Here is a 21918-nt window from a genome sequence, read left to right as displayed (position 1 = left end):
ATGCCCCGAGGCTTCACCTCGGCTGAATGTGTTAAACCTTGAACAAATAGCTGATTGTACGACCACAGATGCCGCCGTTCACCTAGAGGAACATTACATCACCACAGATTCTATTAGATGCTGGTCCAGGCGCCTTCTGGCGAATCCATCTCCTCCCATCTGGAGTAGAATCCGAGCCATCCTTATTCCCTTCAGCATTGTCGTCTCCAGGTGCGGCCTGAGCCGTTGATTACCCTTCATCCTGACCCTGAGATATCTCGTGAATTCAACCGTATCGATCACCACCGTTTCGTTCTCTAGAACCCCCTTCTATCCCCAAGCATCCCCCCATCAGTCCACATCAGCGCGCCTCCTGTTTTATTGTCAGCTATCGCTATCGCGTGTCATCGATGGAGCTTATGACTCGACTAGCTGACTTGGTGTAGCTGAAGAATCCTTATCTTCGAAGGCAGACCCCCGCTGCCCTTCCGGCGCGTTGACCTTTACGACTGTTTTCAGGAAAACGACACGATACGCTTCCGCATCACGTTGGAAGATGAAGTACCGACTGGTCAGCAGCCAAACATCGTCGGCGTTGATGCGTACGTCATAGTCCTCGACGAGAACGATAATCCTCCGCGGTTCCTGGGTGTGCCATACGAGGCTGTGGCCGCAGAGGACCTTCCAGTAGGCTCAACTATCCTTCCGGGTATCAGAGTGATGGACCCGGACCTGTTAGGCGACACCATAGACCTGACCTGCGTCCCCCAGCCACAGGTGAATGATTATACACGAAACTGGCGCAGGTAGATCAGAAGCTATAGGTTTGGGAAGGGCTTAGATGCGGGCGGGCTACCGCAATCTCATACAACGATGGTATCCAGGTCCATAACCTTATATTCACCCATTAGCCTTCCTTTTTCCCATAAACGAAGTTATTAACCCTATTTTCTATTCTCCTCTTCCACTATCCTCTCCCCTATTCCTCTCCATATTTCCATAGTCCGTTGCTTATCCTACCCCAGGGCGGTGCCTTGTTACCCTTTAGCGTGCTTATCACATTCATTACTTTCCACAATCCGATTTCGTCCTCCGGATGTTCTCCCCCCTCGGTTACCACTGTATTCTCACCCTTCCCCGCACGCTTTCAGCAAGTGCTCCCTCTGTATGCCTTCATTTATCCTGATCTTTCTTATCCCGGGCCATCCTTTTCCATGGGATTATCATAGGGTAATGATCAGCTTCTGTTTCTTTCACCTCCTCCTTTATCACCACCATTTGTTGCAGTTTCTCGACGCCTGCGAGAAGTTCAGTATAGTGAACGTGGAGAGAAGTCAGAACGCGTACGTGGGTGCGTTGGTGCTGCAGCAGCCACTCGACTATAGGGAGAGGCCATTTTACCAACTGCTGCTAAGGGCGAGTGTGAGTAGAGCTTACCACAGCATCCTGCCTCCCTTTTCCACGGAATTTTAATAAAGGAACACAGCGGCTAAACCGCAGGAAACTGAGGTTCCCTTGCAGCCTTCAATTGATGGGGGTTGCGATAACTATTTTATAATAAACGCCATAAGATTCCTCCCAGCTTTGAATTATTCAACCATCTGGAAGCAGATATTGCAGCGGCTGACGTGTGGTTACGTGTATTCTGATCGCAGGATGGGTTAAACAATGAGACTACAGGGGTGGAAATCAAGGTGGCAGATATTCAAAACAGTCCGCCGGAATTTCTGGACTCGCTGACTGGTGTGGTACGCGAGGATGCTCCAATTGGTACCCTGGTTATGACCGTCAAAGCTAGGGACGGCGACAGAGGAATGCCTAGGAAGATGATCTACGAATTGGTCAACAGTGAGCTAACATTCTGTTCATTCTTGAAGCAACAGTGATCTTGCATTGCTCTCAAATAGGGATTCAAGTCCAATCTGTACAGAAATGATAAGAAAATCCTTTGTGTTATAGATCCATTCGATTATTTCCTCCTGGATGATGAGACAGGAGAATTAAGGACGGCGAAACCTCTGAACAGAGAAGCATTGAAGGATTCAACCGGGGTACTAAAATTGAAAGTGAAAGCACGTGAATTGATCGACGGTATTCCGGGTAATGACAATTTAACAGTGTCAACGGCCGAGGCAACGGTGACAATAAAAGATGTCAACGACGAACCGCCTACTTTTAATCATCGCGAGTACAATATAGAAATTCCAGAGAATGTTATGAATGGCACACCTCTACCTAATCTGGACATGACTGTCAGGGACCCTGATATTGTAAATAAAATAGCTATGACTTTTTTAGATCCAAAATATTGTATCCCCTTGTACTAAGACAGATACCGTTCTGTTACAGGGCTTGAACTCTGTATTTTCTTTACGTCTAGAGGACATTACAGATGGTGCGTTCACCATTGAACCAACCATAGCTACAGGAAGTACATCTGTAAACATTCGGGTTGCAAATGGCTCTCTCGATTACGAGAATCCTAATCAACGTAAATTCATCATTCTTGTACGTTAATTACTTTAATTAAATTATATATTTATAATTTAAGGCTCAACAGGAGTAGTGGGCCAAGTTCTAAATGATGTTGGAGGCCTCAAGCGGAGGAATTAAGAAATTCCAGCCGAGGGTACATGCATCCTTGTCTCTCCTGCATGTTCTTATCTAAAAAGACAAGGAGATGAAAATAGTTTTCTAGTTTCGCCGCACGAGGCCTCCAAGATCGGGGCCATCATTCCTTTTAACCTCTAATTTCACTGAGAAATGATGTATTTCAGGTTGTCGCTGAAGAGGTCCATACTAACCCAAAACTTTCATCCACCGCGACTGTAACCATCTCCATTACAGATGTAAATGATAATTCACCCACATTCAGCAGTCCCACGTATACGGCTATTGTTTCAGAGACTGCGACCCCAGGAGTGCCAATTATACCGATTACCGCTAAAGATAGGGACAGTGGACGGTGAGAAGTCTCTCGTTAATTTTTCATTTATTCAAAATTACGGGTGAAATTTAACGAGAAAGGTGCATTTTAGATTTGGTACAGCTGGGATAGCGTATCAATTACTTGGGCAAGGTGCTCAACATTTTTCTGTAGACAAGAAGACTGGCATGATCACTGTGGCTCCTTGTCCAACTCCTGGGACGTCACCTTGCCTGGATTACGAGGAGCAGACAGAGTATTTTCTCACCTATAAGGTATTTTATAATTTTCAGAAATTTTACGAAAATCCCGCCAAAATACAAGTGTCGCCATCTAGCAGCATGTAGTAAAACATTGCAATTTTGAAAAGTTGATTAACAACGTCGCTAAAGTAGAAAATATGAATACAGCTGTCGGTAAAACAGAAATCTAACTTACCAACGTGAAATGAAAATCCGCCGCCATTTTTAAACTTACGTTTTGGCGGGTTTTGATATTGATTGATTTAATTACCTAAATAATAAAAAATTAGCTAAATATTTATTTTTATTCTTTGTCAGGCAACTGATGACGATGGACAAGGGCAAACAGCAAGCGTTTCGTTGCGCATTCATTTATTAGACGCCAACGATAGCCCTCCACGGTTTTTACAAGATAAATATCGGGCTGTTATCGACGAAGGGGCTGATAAATTCGAACCAGAATTAATAGTGCGAGCCAGGGACAAGGACAAAACTTCGAAAATTACCTACGCGATAGTAGGTGGCAACGAATTAGGTTTCTTTGCGATTGACCAGGATTCTGGTGAGGTTACCGTGAAAAGCAAGGGTCTGCTCAATTTAACAAATTCGACCCATGATTGGATTGCACTCGATGTACAAGCAAACGATGGGATATTCGTTGACACCACTATCGTTAACATAACCATCCGTGATGTCAATAACAACGCACCAGTCTTTCCACACGACCTGTACACTGCTAGTATACCAGAAATATCACCGATTGGTATGAATTAATAATCATCCTCTCCCAAAGCAATGCTAAATAATTATCTCTCATAATTTCCTATGATTTATAAAGGTACGGTAGTGGAGGAAGTAACAGCCACGGATGCTGACACTGGGATCAACGCAGAACTTATTTACAGAATACAAAAGGGAGCCTTTGATGACTTTACAATTAATGAAACCACAGGGGTCGTAACTGTGTTCAGAAAATTAGACTATGACAATAAGAATACTTATCATATAGAAGTTATAGCGCTTGATAAAGGTATGCAAATACAAATGTTTCTTTAAATCATTATCAGCAATTACTCTAATACATCTTCTCTAGGTACCCCCAGTCTAACCGGGACAACGACACTAATGATAAACGTGGAGAACAGCAACGACAAGGCGCCATATTTTACTCCTGAGACTCAGAGAGCTGAAGTGACAGAGGACACTCCAATTGGTACTGTATTTACAACATTGAAAGCCACAGATCCAGACAGTGCTAGTTTGGAAGCATTGAACTTCGCCATGTCTGAACCGATCACAGCAATTGATAGAAATGGTCAACGAGTTAACGACAGCAAATCTTTCAAGGTACTACCGACCACCTCTTTCACTGACACTTTTCATGCACAGTCAATTAAATGATATCTTGCAGGATTTCTTTGCCGTTGATCGTGCGACGGGTCAGGTTTCCGTTGTCAGACCCCTGGATCGTGACGCTGCAGCAACGATAAGCATCACTATCGTTGTCAGCGACACAACAGCGCCCACCTTACAGCAGGGAAGAGGTACATCAATCGTTGGACCTTCAAAACCCAGGAGATTTTATTTAATGTAACTCGTTCCAGGTACCCTGGTGGTCACCATCATCGACGTGAACCACTTGGCGCCAGAATTCTTGAAACCATGGACCAGAGAGAATCCACGGTATTTGATAGAAATGCAAGAGGAACAGCCAACGGGAGCTGTCGTAGGAGCATTCACAGCGGTGGATGCTGACAACAACATAGCAGGATACGCAATTGTTCCACCAAGTCCATACTTCACCATAGACAATGTCACAGGTTGATTATAATTTCCATGGGTAAATCTTTTGGTAACGATTCAAACGGGTATGATAAACGTTTGTACGTAACAGGTATCGTGAGGACCAGTCAGGTTATAGATTATGAAGAGACAAAGCAACTGGAGTTTAATGTGGTCGCTTATGATTCCGGGGTTCCCCAGTTGTCAGCCACAGCGAAAGTGACAATCACCGTGATAAATGTAAACGACGAGAATCCGAAATTCGAGAAGGAATTGTATAACGCATCCGTGGAAGAAAATTCACCAGCCGGCACCCACGTGATCACGGTTAAAGCGACGGACGGGGACGAAGGACCGTTCGGCGTGGTTAATTACAGTCTGATCGGTGACCACGCGGCTGACTTCAACATCGGTAAATGATACTCTTTTAAACTGAAATCCTTGTTTCAAATTTATTCTGCAAATGTTAGTTTACAGGCCACGATACTGGTGAGATCACAGTGGGCAGCGCGACTGTATTGGACAGGGAGATGACATCTAAGATTACTATCACTGTATTGGCAAGCGATGGTGCCCCAATCAATTCCTGTCGAAGCAGCACGGTTCCTGTGGTTGTGAAGCTAATAGACGTTAACGACAATCGACCGATATTTACGCAACACCGTTACAGAGCATCGGTCGCCGAAAATTTGTCTGTAAATCCACCGGCGCCGATTTTACAGGTAAGCGTACCCCTTATGAAATTTTTGGAGAATCAAATATTAAAAGCAATGTACGTTTCTTATAAGGTTAGAGCTGCGGATCACGACGAAGGGATCAATGGAGAAGTATGGTACACGATAATGGGCGGTAACGAGAACGAGTCGTTCTCTTTAAACCACGAAACAGGTATCCTGTACCCTGGCGCGGCCCTTCTCGGAAGGGCTGGCTCTTACACGATAAATATAGAGGCGAGGGACGGTGCTGGCCGTGGTCCACACTCGGACAGGTGCTACGTCGACATCAGGGTGACACCGGTCAATCAGCACAAACCACAATTTGTTCTACCTGAATTAACGAACGCCACCGTTGAAGTGCCTGAAGTACGTGGACAATCACCATGGGCGTCCGCAAGGGGGGGCAACCGGGGCACTTGGCCCCCCTTGGATAGGGAGAGAGTCGGATGTCGAATTTATTGTCTCTAGAAGTGATATTTTATATCATGCCCCCCTCTATAAAAATCCTGCGGATGCCCATGATAATCAGCCCCCTTTCCATAAATCATTTATTAAATGAAACATTATTTAATGATGCTTTTATAGAACACTGGGGTATCAAATTATTTAATATTAACGGTGAAAGCGATCGACAGAGATCCTGGTGAAAATGGTCGCATAAGTTATCATCTGAAAGTGGGGAATAGGAATGTTCAAGAGACGGAAGAATTCTCCATAGACCAAGAGACGGGCGAACTGAGATCAAAGATCATTCTTGATCGCGAAGCGAAGAGTAAATTCGAGGTAGATTCTTTTGTACGGTATTAATAATTGTTATAGACAATAATATTAATGGAGATATCGTTTCAGCTGGTACTTGTGGCTGCAGATCATGGCACCCCAACAGCATATGAAACCTTAAGGCTACTCACTATACAGTTGGTTGATACCAACGACAACGCGCCACTGTTCTACGACGAGTATCATTTCCACGTGTCTGAAAATCGTCCTAAAGACTACTTTATAGGAAAAGTAACCGCGGAAGACAAGGACGAGGGCAGGCACGCCAAAGTTTATTACTACATAGAAGCTGGTAGGTAATAATATATAGGGTGTTCGACAACAGGTGGGCAAAATTTTAAGAGGTGATTCTAGGGATTCTAGGGATTCTAGGGATTCTAGGGTGATTCTAGGGCTTTGTTTTCCAATAATTAACGTTTAAAAATTCGAGTAAAAAGCGCCTGGAACCTGCAACCCGCCCAGCACCGACGACTGAACGTCAGGTCAGCAGGGGTCGGTACAGTCATAACAAAGAATCGTTGAATAGTAGAAACCTACCTCGTGCTATTCTATTCCCTCGGTACTGCAGCATTCGACTATACCGACCCCTGCTGACCTGACGTTCAGTCGTCGGTGCTGGGCGGGTTGCAGGTTTCAGGCGCTTCTTACTCGAATTTTTAAACGTTAATTATTGGAAAACAAAGCCGTAAACGCTATTTCGTTATTCTTGATTTTTGTTTTATTTTGATCCCTAGAATCACCTCTTGAAATTTTGCCCACCTATTGTCGAATACCCTGTATATATATTTAAAAATCTCTAAATGGAACACTTTATACATGCTTTTCTTTTTTCAGGAAACGAAGATTACGCTTTTTATCTGGACAAATCCGACGGCAGTATTTACGCGAACAAGTCGTTCAATCGCGAAGTTCGTGACAAATACGTTCTGTTAATTTTAGCCTCGAATGATCCTAATATTTACATCAATGCTGCAGACGCGGGACGTTCGATGGCTCACAGCACAGACCACGGGCACGCAAACGTGACCATAACTATTCTAGACGAGAACGATAACCCACCGATATTCGAACGTAACGACTACTACGCGGGGATTAATTCAATGGCGAACATCAATGATTTCGTAACGAAAGTGACCGCCTCCGACTTGGACGTCGGCGACAACGGCACCCTTCATTATTATATTGCCAGTGCTAATCTTTATAAATACGGTTCAGATAAACCGAGTGGTTCTATCGTTCCGAGTCCGTTTAACGTCACCCAGGATGGTAAAATTCTGACAAGTGGATACATGGCGGAGTACAATCAGCACAGGTTTATCGTTGAAGTTATAGCAAAGGAAATAGTCATTCCAGAACGATACGCTATGACTAGGGTTCATGTAAGTTATTTTAATAGCGTTATTTTTCACTGTTTACAATTATTCATTATTTATTTGTTCCACCGGTCTAGGTCTGGGTATTTGAACCCACACAGTTGATAAGAGTGATCCTGTCAAGACCCCCCGAAGAAGTGAATCGCGAACGTGACGAGTTTGTATCAGAACTGTCGAACGCGACTCAGAGCAGAGTTGTCGTTGATGATATACGGTACCATGTAGATGCTTCTGGACATATTCGAAGAGAATGGTAAAAAGATTGTTTAAATAAATTCTTTGAACATCATATTTTATTTGAATATATTTTACAGGTGTGATATGTATTTACACGTTGTGGAACCAAGGACCAATACTATAGCTCCTGTACCCCAGGTGCTCAAAGTCATAGATGCAAAGTATGATTTCTTGAAGGACTACTATGCAGGTTTTGCTATCGAAAATGTGGTGGTAAGTGCACTTAATGTCAGTAGCCATCCCCCAGTTTATAAAAAAGATCCAAAAATCTTTATATGGAACTGTGCGCTTCAAAGTTCCCGCGGCGTGGTGTTTGACCGAGTGCGCATGCGCACATAGGAAGCTGCGCGCGAGGCTGCGCGGGAGAGCACTGTCGCTCCCGCAGTGGCGGTTTTTTCAAACAAAGGCTAAAAATTTTCTGGAGCAGCACCCCTATAATGCAGTATTTCCAATAATATTGTAACTTTTGCAGCCTGCGTATGCTGGAGTACAAGAGGAATCATTCGACCCTGCCCTTGCAGCTTTAATAGCTTTATTGGTGGTGTTGCTAGTCGGTGCAGTCACAGTAACAGTAGTCTGTTGCTGTTTGCGTCATTGGTAAATAGTAATGGAAGATGTAATATAAAAATTTCAAAGGATGTATGCTATGGTATCATTCCAGGGTGATCACTGTACCAAACGATATAAGAAAGAAAGATGGTCTGATAAAGAAGCAAATCATCGACGAGTTGAACACCACAGAGAATCCTTTATGGATTGAACAGTGAGTAGACACCAATGTCTGCCTCTATAGGAAAGCAGTGTATACGTTTTATTGTTAATCTATTTAGGAAACTTAAACTATACGAGGAGCAAGAGTTAACGATGCAAGTATTCAGCGAACCTGAAGGTGGACTAGGTACAGAAAGACGTGGAAGTGGTGTGAGCGTTGGTATAGGTGACACGTCTCAGGATAATACTTATGCTACCATACAGCGTCCACTGCCAACGAACAGGCATCGCCCAACGACACCAGATTACACAACGCTTCCAGGAAACCATAATGTAAGTAAGACTCTGGTAATCTTGAAACTTTTTAGTCACCTTACGAATCTCTGCAGCTATACGAATCAGCGATGGGTTTCCAAGGATCAACATTCCAGCCATCATCGAGTGTAATACCTCAGCTTACCCTTGATCGCGATGGTCAACCCCAGTTTGTTTCAGGATTAATATAAGTTAGGTTCGGCGCCAATTTCATTTCTCAATTAGTAATATATTTTTGTTATCATACGTTGTGCCTGTTTATCCGCGGCTCTAACTACTGCACGCGTCTTCCCGAACATAACACTTGTTACGTACACACTCTTTCTACGATAATTAGGTTTACCTTAGGTAGACCCGTGTACAAGGTGAAGTTATTCTGAATTGTGCGAATTAACCTATATACTGTCTATGTACCCTGCGCTAATTCAGTTTCGATCCTCGAATAATCAAAAACCACACAACGTTACGACGAAAGACGGTCAATATTATTGAAATAAATTGTATCTCTCCCTGTAGGCGGTACGTGCATGTTTCACACCTGTACACTTTGGTACATCATAGGTTTCTCTTGATCCAACGGTTTTTAACTAACAGAAGCCTGAGTTGTATAAGGGTTGTACGTTCTGAAAACTGTGGTCTCATCCAATCAACTTTTCATGCTCACTGTTAAGAATATCAAAATTGGTAGATAGACGACACTGTGAAATAGTTTAACGAGCGAAGCTTGGCACGACAGATATATGTATATAAATGATGAATGTGTAGACTCCGTCCAGCGCAAGTTTTTTTATTACCTCCTCGCTAGTTTAGTATATTTATAATAACTTATGTACGTTTTACACGTGAAAGGAAGAGAACGTACTTTAAAAAAAAAACAAAGAGGTGTCATTTATGTGAAGCACAAACGAATCACTGGCATATCATGGCATTAACATAACAAAAATATCGTAGCTGAAGAGCAAGTTGATAAATGTTAAAAGACATTTATAATAAGATAAAAAAAAAAAAGAAAAATGAAAGAAGAAGAAACATTCGTCGTTATATGAATTTATGTAGAATGATTAATTTTAAAATGCAAATTATATTTATCTAAGTTAGGATTAAATTTTTGTCCAATTGATCTGTGATTTCATTATACGTAGCGATTAACTTCGATTTGAGATTTTTGTAGAAGAAAAATCATTGGCGATGGGCGGATATAGTCATATTTATAGCTAGTTAAACAGAGACATTCGCATCGAATTTCGATATTATAAATATACGGATTTTTTGCGAGATAATCACAAATACATCTGAATCGTCATTGTTTGAACCGCCCTTAGCAAAAATAGTATGCGTGCAATTGGAATCTGTGAAATTAGTTGCGAATGGATCTCATTAATATGTCATGTACTCGGATAAAAAAAAAAAAAAAATAATAATATAACTACGATCATGTTATGTCTATGAGCATTTAATTCAAAAGAAAAAAAGAAAAAAAATGGAAAAAATAATAATTATATTAATCTCATGATATTACTAGATGGTTATGAATACTCTAATTAGTAAATAGTATCGGTTTATTGATTATAAATTTATTGTAACATATTTTATGTAAACCATTGATAAAAAATATTCATACGTCAACATTCGTTACATCTCACACCATTATGGAAATAAATATTCAAACGTGTAACACGTTTCATTCTACATTTACCTTGTACTTTTATTTTAAAAGGGTTATCAGATTATTTTGGAAACATCATCACTCGCCAATTGTATAGTATTATTGTAAGAATTTCAATTTTCAATTTATCTTTGAAATTTTCATAAAATAATGTAGAAGAACCAAATGTTAATTATTAGTTGTATAAAAAAAACATGAATGTAACATGATAAGTTTTGTTAATATAAATATAAGCTAATCCCAATCGATGTCACTTACTTTAAGAAACTAACAGTATATTTCCTTAGTTCTTTACCATTAACCGATGTTAATGTTAACGTTGTTTCTAACAATCTTCCAGTGAAAGGTGCAATGTGAACATTCATTGGAACACTCTGAGTAGAAGTCATTACATCTAAATTTACACATTTGCACTTAAAGTCAGCAGACAACACTATACCTTTATGTGCAAAAACTGTACTAACCATTTATAGTAAATGTTTTAGGAACATCAAGTATACCAGCTGCCTTGGGTATTGTTACGTTATAAGTAACTGTCCTGTCAAACACATGAGAAAATTCCATGGTAACGTGTCCTCCCATTAACCAACGAATCAAATGTAGACCAATGTAAGTATCTTCAGTTTAAAATAAATAAATATTTAACATCAACTTGTTCAGGGTGTTCGACAACAGGTGGGCAAAATTTTAAGGGGTAATTCTAGGGTGGTTCTAGGGCTTTGTTTTCCAATAATCAACGTTTAAAAATTCGAGTAAAAGGCGCCTGAAACCTGCAACCCGCCCAGCACCGACGACTGAACGTCAGGTCAGCAGGGGTCGGTACAGTCATAACCAAGAATCGAAGTCGAATGCTGCAGTACCGAGAAACAGAATAGCACGAGGTAGGTTTCTACTATTCAACGATTCTTGGTTATGACTGTACCAACCCCTGCCGACCTGACGTTCAGTCGTCGGTGCTGGGCGGGTTGTAGGTTTCAGGCGCATTTTATTCGAATTTTTAAATAAAGCCGCAAACGCTATTTTGTTATTCTTGATTTTCGTCTTATTTTGATCCCTAGAATCACCCCTTAAATTACATTTACATACCTAAGTAACGGGACCAAAATATACGTTCCTGCTGATCAAGAGCCTTTTGAAACATATAAGCAACAGAACTCCAAAGTTGCTTGTTTTTACAAGGTATTGGCACCATCAGACTGAAAGGACAAGATTTACTGAAATCGGTATACGTGTCCGTGCAGGTACACTGATCTTCTTGTAGGCTTAATGTAATTATAAGATTGTCGATTATCGATGGCTTGCAGCGTGAACTGATCTATCATAAGAAAAAAAATAAACAGTCATTAATACTGATCAGGGCAATGTATTGTAGTTTAATATTGCAACTGCACCTGGATTATAAAATCACCCATTTTTGATTGAAATACAATCCAAAAATCTCTATCAATGGGCATGATGCATGCCAGTGTTAACGATAAACTGCCGTGATTAGAACCTTCTTTGACTGTAATGAATGTTTGATTTAAAAACAGTCTTCTAGGTATCTTTCTCGAACGCAGATCAGCCCATCGTGTTAACTTCAAAGCACCTATAAAGTATGTTCCCATAAAAAATGATTTGAAAGTTTTAGTTTTAATAATTATACTAACTGGGTTTGCTTGGTCGTTCGTCTGACATCCATATCTCATAATCAGCTGGATCTTTATAGGGTACATTGATACTTAATATTTTATCAATCACCTCGTACAATTTGCTGTTTATCATGTACTCATTAGCTATTCCCAAAGTATCAGCTTGACCTTCTAAAACGAATACTTGATTTCTACCAAAATGAGGACCAATTGTTGATCCACAGAAGAGCAGGTGAGCTGTAGCATACAAAACAGATAAACCAGACTGTCCTTGAATATGCATTTTATAATACCTTTAGTCTTCTTTATCTTTTTAGCATGAAATTTTAGCTTCACCACGGCGCTCTCGTGCGCGCCTAACCTTATAATTGGTTTCGGGGTTTCCGTCATGAAGAATCCATTGCTATTACCAAATAAAAGTATCAGGAAACCAACGTTATCTGCGGTTGGATTTGAAAAATTGATCTGCTTCGTGGCGACTTCACACAAAGCGCAACTGAACTTGATCTTTGTTTTTGGAATATACGTTGGCAATGTCTTGTACAAATATATAACAAGCAACAACATTTTTATGCAATTAGGGTACACGATCTCCAACGGTGATATCACGAAGCCAAGTCGTATTTTTCTCCAGGCGTTTACTACGCATACGGCATTGTGCAGTATCTTTAAAAAGAGATGAATAAATATAATTATGGAAAATAGGGATCAGAAGGAATATAACAAATGATACTTACTTCTTCGAAATTTTGTGGATAGAAATAAATACTGTTAAAGCATTCTTCAATGAGAAAAGGACAGTGAGCAGCTGTGACAGCTGCTAATACTAAAGAATCAGCTAAATCAGCATCGAAATTTCTAATAGAACGTGCCTCAGCCACGTCTTTGCTCTCGTTTGGATTCAATATTAGTCGACGATCCGTCATCCATTCTTTAGTACGCTCCTGTTCGTAATGATACTCCAGCCACGCCATTAAAAATATCTCTTGACAAGAGTAACAATTGGTACGTGATTTACGATCACCAGATAAATCGACCATGTCACGAATGTTCCTATCGTGAATTTCACATTGTTTGGGTAAACTGTAAATCCGAGATGAACATTTATCAGAATATTTCAGCTATTATTTATACAGTGTGTTCGACAACAGGTGGGAGAAATTTTTTAAGGGGTGATTCTGGGGATCAAAATAAGACGAAATAGCGTTTGCGGTTTTGTTTTCCAGTAATTAACACGTTGAATGCCATGGGGGTCACCGGTGACCGGCATCGCAAATTATACGCCTCCAATAATTAAAAGAAAACGATAGAAAAATATTATTTTCAATAGTATTGTTATTATATTAATAAGGTACCAAATTAAAAGCTTGACATCTGAAATTTGAAAATTAATCATCCCTATGCTTAATAATTAGAGCGTTAATAATGCCCATTTTCACTGCGGCAGTCCACGTGTTAACGTTTCAAAATTCGAGTAAAATGCGCCTGAAACCTGCAACCCGCCCAGCACCGACGACTGAACGTCAGGTCAGCAGGGGCAGGTACCGTCATAACCAAGAAAAGAAAGCCGAATGCTACAATACCAAGAACAGAATAGCACGAGGTAAGTTTCTACTATTCAATGATTCTTGGTTATGACTGTACCGACCCCTGCCGACCTGACGTTCAGTCGTCGGTGCTGGGCGGGTTGCATGTTTCAGGCGCATTTTATTCGAATTTTTAAACAAATAAAGCCGCAAACGCTATTTTGTTATTCTTGATTTTCGTCTTATTTTGATCCCTAGAATCACCCCTTAAAAATCTCCCACTTATTGTCGATCACCCTGTATAAGGAAATGATCAAAATATACTTTAATAGCGACGATGTAATTACAGATGCCCGATGAACGGTAGATCGTCTGGAGGGTGGCGTAGAGACCGAGAAAGATTCTTTCCTAACTTTGATCTGTGATATGGATGTAAGCACAAAACATTTATACGTTTGTAATATTACATCTAGCCAGCACTGTTTGCTTCTCGATTCGAATAACCGTGGCGACAGCTTCTCCGTCCCCGTCCATATCGTTATCGATGATCTTCGCACTTTCTTCTGAAATTTATCACTCAGGGAACTACATTACGTTTGTATACAGATTGTACTTACCATACTTTTTATATTTTCTGTAACAATTACGTAGTCGTCGTAACTCAACAAGAACTGTGCCGAAACGTGGCACACGTGAGCTCCGCTTAATAATAAATAATTTAGGATACTTTCAAAATGATGAAACAAAAAATGGGCTCTTTCTACCTCGTCGTCTGGTAGAGTTTTGCTGTAGGAGATATAAATACAGTTATCAAATTAATTTTTCAATTAACCCAATACTTATTAATTTAATAATAATTTAATGATAATAATAGTTAATAATTAAATTAAATTATTATATAATTATTAATTATTATAATACTAACGGTTTCTCAATATAGTTGTAAAGCGTTTGATCTGATAACAATTCAAGCACGTTCAAGAAAGACCATTCAAAGCTGCGACGTTTCTGACTTTTGCTTTTTAACTGTGCTTGCTTCTTTGGATAGAATTTCGACATTGACACTGTAATGCCATTTGGAACTTCGGGATAAAAATTGAATTTAAACGGTCCGGTGTATAACCATTCTTCTGCTGCGACCAGTGTTTGCTGCATATGCAACTCATAATCACTGTAACAAAAAATCACTAATTCAAAATATTTAATTTGCAACAATAGAAACATAAATCTAAAGGAAACTTACTCCCTTTCATTGTTGGAAGGAAAGAAAGGATACTCCAGTTGTTCAAAATATTTTTTATAATAAAACGATGAAATTTTCGAGGAACGCCTCGATTCCAAATGAAATTTCTTTGGGTCCTCTTCGGATTTATAGTAAGCGTCCTGCTCGTTCATTTCCATAAACACTGATTTATTTAGTGATAGTTTGAATCTGGATTCCAACAATTTCTTCACAGAACCTTCGCTGTATTGTTCAATATAAGAAAGAATACTTATTCTTGGTCCTGAAGTTTGTCTCTGAAATAATGAAATTTTTTAAGGTAATTCATTGCCAGATTTTTCTACATTTATTCAAATATCTCACGTGTCTAGCAGAATACGAGGCCTGCCCATCATTCTCGTACTCTTCATCATCAGTCATAGTATCAGATAGTTTAGAAATGTGAGATATTCGTTTATCCTGATCGGCGAACCACTCGAAGTCACTTTTAGGTGTCCTTAGATATACATGCGTTGTTAATAAACAATTATCAGCGGTTGCATAAATCATCACAGGACAGACAGCCAAACCACTGTCATCAGAAAATTCAATAATCAGGCGAAAAGAGACGGATGTATCACTTTTGAAGACAATTTTCACTTCCAACTGTGTGTACCTTGAAAAAAAAAAATTAAAATTACTTAATTATTAAATAGTAAAAGAAGATTATTTTATGAGTTGCTTACTCAGAAGCTGGTATGCTATTTCCATTGATAAAATTTATGGACAACATTTCTTGTTTAAATATCCCAGTGCAACAATCAGGAGTGGATACTTTAGCAAAGATGGTCGATTCATTTTCAAAGTTAGTTACAATCAATCTCAAACCTCTTTCAATGGCTACATCTAGTGGTACAGGGGTGAAATAAATTTCTGAAATCGAAGCACCGATGGATCTCACAGGGTATTCACCGTTCAGAGACAATTTATTAAACATTTCCCCATCTAATTCGTTATTCACAAAGATCGGCGCTTCGAGATTAAAGTTTCCCGACGATTTCGGGTGAAACGCTATTAGGAAAACGCATTTCTCTCCTTGCTTTAAAGTGCATTCGATGGAATCCGTTGTTATCGTCGCTTCTTTACCATCGGACCATTGAATAGAAAATGGACAATCGGGTACCGAGAAATTATTCGTTTCTATTCGAATAGATTTCTCTTTAGCCTCTCTACGATTCTCTATACAGAATTCTTCGACCTTTCATTGAAAATTAAAGTAGAATTTTAATATCATACCACACAATTTTTATTCGACATTCTCTATAAATAATAATTTTTACCTCGTTTGTTGATATATTAAAACGAAACTCTAATTTGCTAAAATGGACCACGTGTCCAGCAACCGTGCAGTCAATAGATATTGTAACAAGTTTCAACGGTATGTCCTGTTGATCATCCTTCGTTAAATTAACGTAATATTTTTTAAACGGTTTCAGGTATTCCAAGGGTTTAAGGGTCCTTGGATCTGTTTCCAACGCTGGACCAAGTATGTCGTTAATGACGATTGGAAGATAGAAGGCGTAGCTAGCCAGATCGATCGGTTCGAAATGGAGATGAAGGCTACGACTGGTACCAGCCATGATGAAGACATTGCCCATTCCTGTGTATGAATCCTCAACTAGCCAAATGCAATTTCATTGGAATATTGAATATAGAATATTGTATACCTAAACCAGGATCTGTTCTGTCAGGTGAAAGGGAAATCCGAAATTCTGGATAATCTTGCAAAAGGAAGTTCAACTTCAACATAGTGGTTCCAACGTTTGTGGCTGTTATTAAAAAATGCTGGTAAGCAGCTGCGCTTATTCGTCGCAGACTTATCGACTGAGGGTATAACTTTAATTGTGGAAAAGTTACGTTTCCCATGATTTTTAATTGCAGGTGTAAACATCCTTGTATCGTTACACGAATCACGATGACGAAATCGAAACAAGTGCAGAATGTAAGGGTAATCTGCAACAAATATAAAGTAAAAATAAAAATCACCTGTGAGTACAATTATATATGGTGTCCCAGAAAGAGCGAGGACTAACGCTCTTTCTGGGACACCCTATAGATTGGTACACCTACTTCAAGACCAACCATTCCACGAGGCATTATTATACCAGTAAGAGGATACACGCTGCATCCGTACATCAAAGATGATACATCAACCTCATACGCAGCTTCGACATAGTCAACGTTACTCAACAATGCGATTGTTTCGGTCGGTAAATTAAGTGGTATTTTACCGACATTTATGGTATCCTCGATGAAGCTGACTTTTGGCAGCTGAATTGGAACATTCAGTCGTACTGTAAGAAAAGTGCCACCCTCGCACTTCAGTGTCATCTCTGTGTTGTGAGATCTTATCGCGTGAGGTTTGTAATACGCGTAGCAGAATAAAGAAGAATTCCCGCGAATAGCGCCTGACACTGGTTCGATGAAAAACCCACACGTTGCGGGCACCTCCCATCTAAACAAACAAACGGTATAGGGACAGTGGCTGTACTTTCGAAAACCTCCATGCTTCAAATTGGCTGAAATTTTGGGAATAGGTTTCTTTTTAATATAAATGGCGGTTCCAAGAAGGATTTTTGGCAACTCGAGAAAAAATTTTTTATCATTTGGGTGTCATTCCCTACTTTACCGACGCAATTATAACCGCAGAAATACTTGAGGCAGATTTGATGGCGGTTCTGATGCTGTAAAATCTGCTATTTTCAATTGTTATGATATTAATTATGTATATTTTGCAGATGCAGATACTATGTCGGTAAAATAGAGAGTGACATTCATGTGATAATAAATTTTTTCTCGAGTCGCCAAAAATCTTTCTCGCAATCATCATTTTTACCAAAAAAGAATCTATTCCCAAAATTTGAGCCAATTCAGAACATGGAAGTTTTCGGAAGTTTAGCCGAGAGTTTTAATTACGTTACGTTTCATAACAATTACCTGAAGTATGTTTTTGCATTCAATTTATTTCTAATCTGAAGAGTAATGTCCAACGGTCGGTAAACTTCTTCTTTCAACCATTCTGTACCCAGCGTCGCCTCCCGCGTTTCAAGCGACAATTGTTTACGAACAATGTCTGCGATTACTCCAAGTTCGAACGAGTGATTGTCGTTGATAATATAATCAATGTAACCGTTGAATTTACCAATATGATGCGCGCGAAATTCGACCAGGCGAGTGACCAGCGCGCCAGCTGGTAAAATTATTACATTTCCATCCGGGAAGAAAATACATCTGGATAAGCTAGTTAGACGGATCATAACTGGAAAATCATTCATGTTCTCAACAATCAGTTGTCGATAACTGTGACTCTTTAGGACGACCTGTAATTTAATGTGTATAGAAATAATTTAATGTGTATTTGTCACGTGTGCCATCACCTACTGACTAATAATCTTACATTTACTATAAGGAACATACCATTCCAAAAGTGAATATCGAAGGATACACGCGTACATTATATATTTGCAAAGGGGACAAAGGTATTAATACTTCTGTATTAATACTAGACGGTAATACCTCCTTTTTATCTAAACCAGAATTGCATTTCACTGTTTTAAACATATCCTCGTATTTCCATTTAGGTAAACGAAGGAGTCTATCTAATATTTCTCTGTCCGGCTCTTCTGGAACTTGGCTTTTCATTGTATCCTGAAAATGAAATAAATATGAAAGATGGAAAATTAAATAAGCATTAATATTGCTTACCAGAAACTGCGGTAACAGTGGTTTTCTAATACCCCTTGAGTGATCATGTGGTTCTATAATGAAACGATGATAATGTAACTATGTTAACGCATATTTTCAGATTTTCTGTATATTCCACACCTTGCAGATTTTTTGTTAACAATATTATGCTTACGACACACTGTACAGGATAAGTTCCCACTTTTAATTTTATTTTATTTCTGGTCTTTGTTGATTCATAGGAATCTACTATAGCATCAAAGTATATCTTGAACGGTGAGAAAACTGAAAAAAAAAAAAAAAAAGAAATTATGAAGGATTGCTTTCACTCTTAAAAAATGAAAGGAATTGTAATGATTACTGTGTACCATTTTCTTTGCCTCGCATTTTCAAAAGTACTTCTATGGATCCTTCTGCTTTTATCTCCATTCGTTTAGGATAACAACGAACCGCTGTATTAGGTACAAAACGATAAAGAATCGGTGCAAATTTCAAGGGATTCAATATCCGAACAACCCGTTGAGAAATTTCATCGACACTAATCTCCCCGAAATAAACTATGTCCGGTTCGAATTTCAAGCATGCCTCTTCGACTTCACCGTGAAGGCAGAGTCTTATTGTGTCGTGTACACCCCGTTCCATAATCGTCGAAGAAGACGAAGACGATGTAGAGATGTTCATAACTGTCAAACCAGCTGTTAACGAAATTATATTTTATGCTATTGAATAAATTAGGGGTGCAAGCCTTATAGTTAAGCTCCTCTTAATTAAAAGGAAACATAAGGGAAGAAATATCCCACCAAATGCTAAGTTATTAAATATTTATTAATTGAATTAAATTAAATTAATAAATATTTAATAATATATAAATCATTTAATATTATTTATTAAGCTTTCCTCAGGTTCTCCTTGGATTTTCTCAAAACCAAAGGCAAAAACCTTTCCTTTCTATTTTCTCCATAACGAAAAGAAGCTTATAATATTAAATATCATTAAAGCTAACCATTAACGTCATGAGATGATGGCGTTCCACTTTCATTAACAAGTGCTTCTCGCATCGCATCGCTTCCTAAATTTGTTGATTACACAATTCATTTGATTTTTCGTTAAAATATACCAAGCATCTATAGAAAATTCAATATACTCGGGATATTCTTGGTCTCGGTAACGTGTACCCTCACGATTCTGAGAAAAGCCATGAAGTCATTTTCTGGTCTGTCAGTTTTCTCTTTAACTTTCTGCCGCCATCGTAACAACTTGGTCGTCGGTGTAAATCTAACATTTAAAAGGTTCATTAATAATGTAATAAATTAATGAAGCATTAGGGAAAATGATTCCAGCTTACCCAACTTCAAAAATGATCCCCTCCATGGGATCCATACGACCCTGAATCGGTCGGATTTCAAAAGCATTATAAACAGGATACTTTTCACGGTCAATGTCCTATAAGGGATACCAAGCATCTGTTTGTACAGTTTCATTATACGATAAGTAATAGAATCGAACACGTTACTCGAATGCATTTCACTTCATTTTCTATTTCTCCAAGTACCACGTAGCTGGCTACTTGAGAAGAAACATTTCTTAGCACGAAGGAATCGTATTTTCGAGTATTTGCCACGGCTATTGAGAAATCAATGAGAGTGAAATCTCCGGTTGTATTGGGATGATAAACTACAAGCTTTGGGGCAATTACGTTAACCTTCAGAGGAATACGTATGTTTGGTGATGATTTTATCCTGAAAATAGGAAAAATATAAACGATTATTAATTTTCTTAACAAAAATGCTATAGCGACTCAGCTATAGCGTCGCCATTAATAAAAATTTACCAAAATTCGCTGTAAAAGACGCCTTCCTGCATACCAATTAACTCGACCGTGAGTTGAACCGGTCTATTAGGTGTAACGACGCCACGCAATGGCTTCACCGCAATTTCCAAATCATTTTTACCAAGATCAATTGAAAACCTATTGATATTACATTATGATTTACATTGGATTATATGCATGTTGGATGATTAAGGATGTATTGTACCTAGTACTTTTACCGCCATCATTCCTCATAGTTAATACTTTGATACCAGAGGAGTAGCCAATATCAAGAATCCCAAAATCAATTGTTTTTGGTTCAACACTGATACCTTCTTCCAATAATTTACATACAACTCTGTAATCAAGACTTTTCCCATTGATCTCAATAGGAATCATTGCACGCAAGAATGATGGTCTCTTGAAAGAATATATCACAGTTGTGGATACGCTTAATCCTGGATTAAGCATCACTCCGTTCTTTAGTATTTTCACTTGGAATGCCTGAAAAATAGGTAACCCAATAAAGTTGGTTTATAGCAATGTGGCAATGCCATTAACTTACAATTGAATAGGGTTGTCGAAGTTTAACAAAGGCTGGTTTTAGTCCTGTATTCTTGATAGTAATAAGCTGTCGACATGTTATCCCCTCGCTAGCTTCCTTAAATTCAATATAACTAGGAGTGATGTGGACATTATCGTGTACTGCGGATGGTACCGCGTCATTCGAGTCTCGGACACTGCTGACCTCAACCCCTTCCTGTATTAGGATAATGGAGGTGCTCAACTGAAAATATTTTTAATAAAACATAAAAAGATTTAATCCCTGTATATTTCCTTAGTAAATCATTTTTGGCTTTTTATTCGAGGTTAAACCGTGTTCAGAAACAACCACTGTGAGGTGGCTGTAGTGGCGCCATTTTGTTGATAAAGGAAAATACAAAGATGACTTTTTTAGGTATTCAAAATGATGTAACTTACTACCCTTGATATTTCTTACCTGATTTTCCGTTCCTCCGAGTGTATTAGACATTTTTATAATTGATAAATAATTAATCAAACACGGAACACAATTCTATATTTCAATGTTTTTATTGTCCTCTTTGATATGGTCAAGAATTTCTGAAGTTCTCCATTATCCACAAAAATAAAATATACAAAATGTTCTTTTAATTAAATAACGTTACTATCAACATTCTCATACTTTTGTTTATTCAGAAATGCCTAATTTCATTCTGGACGTGTTTCATGTTTACTTATACTACTATTCATTGATAGG

General features: G+C 39.0%; 2 protein-coding genes across 4 annotated transcripts in view; one reads left to right on the top strand and one right to left on the bottom strand.

The window, feature by feature from the left end:
* The window catches only part of Cad87A (cadherin 87A), a 59613-nt gene extending 49126 nt beyond the window's left edge, over window positions 1–10487 (top strand). Inside the window, exons 5-28 of the mRNA XM_076689544.1 lie at window positions 499–756; window positions 1267–1401; window positions 1635–1827; window positions 1939–2249; window positions 2329–2487; window positions 2757–2944; window positions 3018–3180; window positions 3466–3910; window positions 3986–4177; window positions 4241–4494; window positions 4559–4691; window positions 4752–4967; window positions 5042–5341; window positions 5407–5651; window positions 5718–6011; window positions 6231–6428; window positions 6495–6717; window positions 7260–7804; window positions 7876–8051; window positions 8113–8248; window positions 8508–8632; window positions 8697–8798; window positions 8866–9079; window positions 9136–10487. Coding sequence (XP_076545659.1) covers window positions 499–756; window positions 1267–1401; window positions 1635–1827; window positions 1939–2249; window positions 2329–2487; window positions 2757–2944; window positions 3018–3180; window positions 3466–3910; window positions 3986–4177; window positions 4241–4494; window positions 4559–4691; window positions 4752–4967; window positions 5042–5341; window positions 5407–5651; window positions 5718–6011; window positions 6231–6428; window positions 6495–6717; window positions 7260–7804; window positions 7876–8051; window positions 8113–8248; window positions 8508–8632; window positions 8697–8798; window positions 8866–9079; window positions 9136–9252 — 5322 coding nt within the window. The 3' untranslated portion in view covers window positions 9253–10487. The remainder of the gene's footprint in view (window positions 1–498; window positions 757–1266; window positions 1402–1634; window positions 1828–1938; window positions 2250–2328; window positions 2488–2756; window positions 2945–3017; window positions 3181–3465; window positions 3911–3985; window positions 4178–4240; window positions 4495–4558; window positions 4692–4751; window positions 4968–5041; window positions 5342–5406; window positions 5652–5717; window positions 6012–6230; window positions 6429–6494; window positions 6718–7259; window positions 7805–7875; window positions 8052–8112; window positions 8249–8507; window positions 8633–8696; window positions 8799–8865; window positions 9080–9135) is intronic.
* Window positions 10488–10611: 124 nt separating this feature from the next.
* On the bottom strand, window positions 10612–21917 carry LOC117611256 (cilia and flagella-associated protein 47). 3 transcript variants are annotated; one of them, XM_034339192.2, is made up of 29 exons: window positions 21640–21917; window positions 21205–21426; window positions 20866–21143; window positions 20661–20798; window positions 20343–20568; window positions 20175–20272; window positions 19974–20104; window positions 19833–19898; window positions 19198–19524; window positions 18971–19114; window positions 18851–18903; window positions 18563–18793; window positions 18083–18465; window positions 17216–17600; window positions 16813–17098; window positions 16426–16745; window positions 15832–16343; window positions 15470–15761; window positions 15128–15402; window positions 14810–15055; window positions 14502–14670; window positions 14209–14447; window positions 13096–13441; window positions 12652–13024; window positions 12377–12595; window positions 12119–12315; window positions 11814–12042; window positions 11192–11344; window positions 10612–11121 (listed from the first exon to the last, which is right to left on the bottom strand). In XM_034339192.2, exons 1-29 carry the CDS (start codon window positions 21670–21672, stop codon window positions 10982–10984), a joined length of 6711 nt encoding a protein of 2236 aa, XP_034195083.2. In that variant the 5' UTR covers window positions 21673–21917; the 3' UTR covers window positions 10612–10981. The 3 variants fall into 3 exon arrangements, 2 of the variants coding, with proteins under 2 accessions (XP_034195083.2, XP_034195084.2); XR_004583108.2 differs by having other exon boundaries at window positions 10981–11121; window positions 11192–11265; XM_034339193.2 differs by having other exon boundaries at window positions 10983–11265.
* Window position 21918: the final 1 nt, after the last annotated feature.

The sequence above is a fragment of the Osmia lignaria genome, chromosome 8 (genome assembly GCF_051020975.1).
Source record: "Osmia lignaria lignaria isolate PbOS001 chromosome 8, iyOsmLign1, whole genome shotgun sequence".
NCBI lineage: Eukaryota > Metazoa > Arthropoda > Insecta > Hymenoptera > Megachilidae > Osmia > Osmia lignaria.
The sequence above is the reverse complement of the archived record's forward strand: the minus strand, read 5'-3'. Positions and strand labels throughout refer to the sequence as shown.

Excerpts from the sequence above, each read along its gene's own strand:
- LOC117611256 (XM_034339192.2), bottom strand. The coding sequence starts at position 21,672 with ATGTCTAATACACTCGGAGGAACGGAAAATCAG. Across the intron at positions 20,273-20,342 it reads ATGAAGTGAAATGCATTCGA|GACATTGACCGTGAAAAGTA; the intron begins GTAACGTGTTCG and ends TATCCCTTATAG. Across the intron at positions 12,316-12,376 it reads CGAACGACCAAGCAAACCCA|GTGCTTTGAAGTTAACACGA; the intron begins GTTAGTATAATT and ends CATACTTTATAG.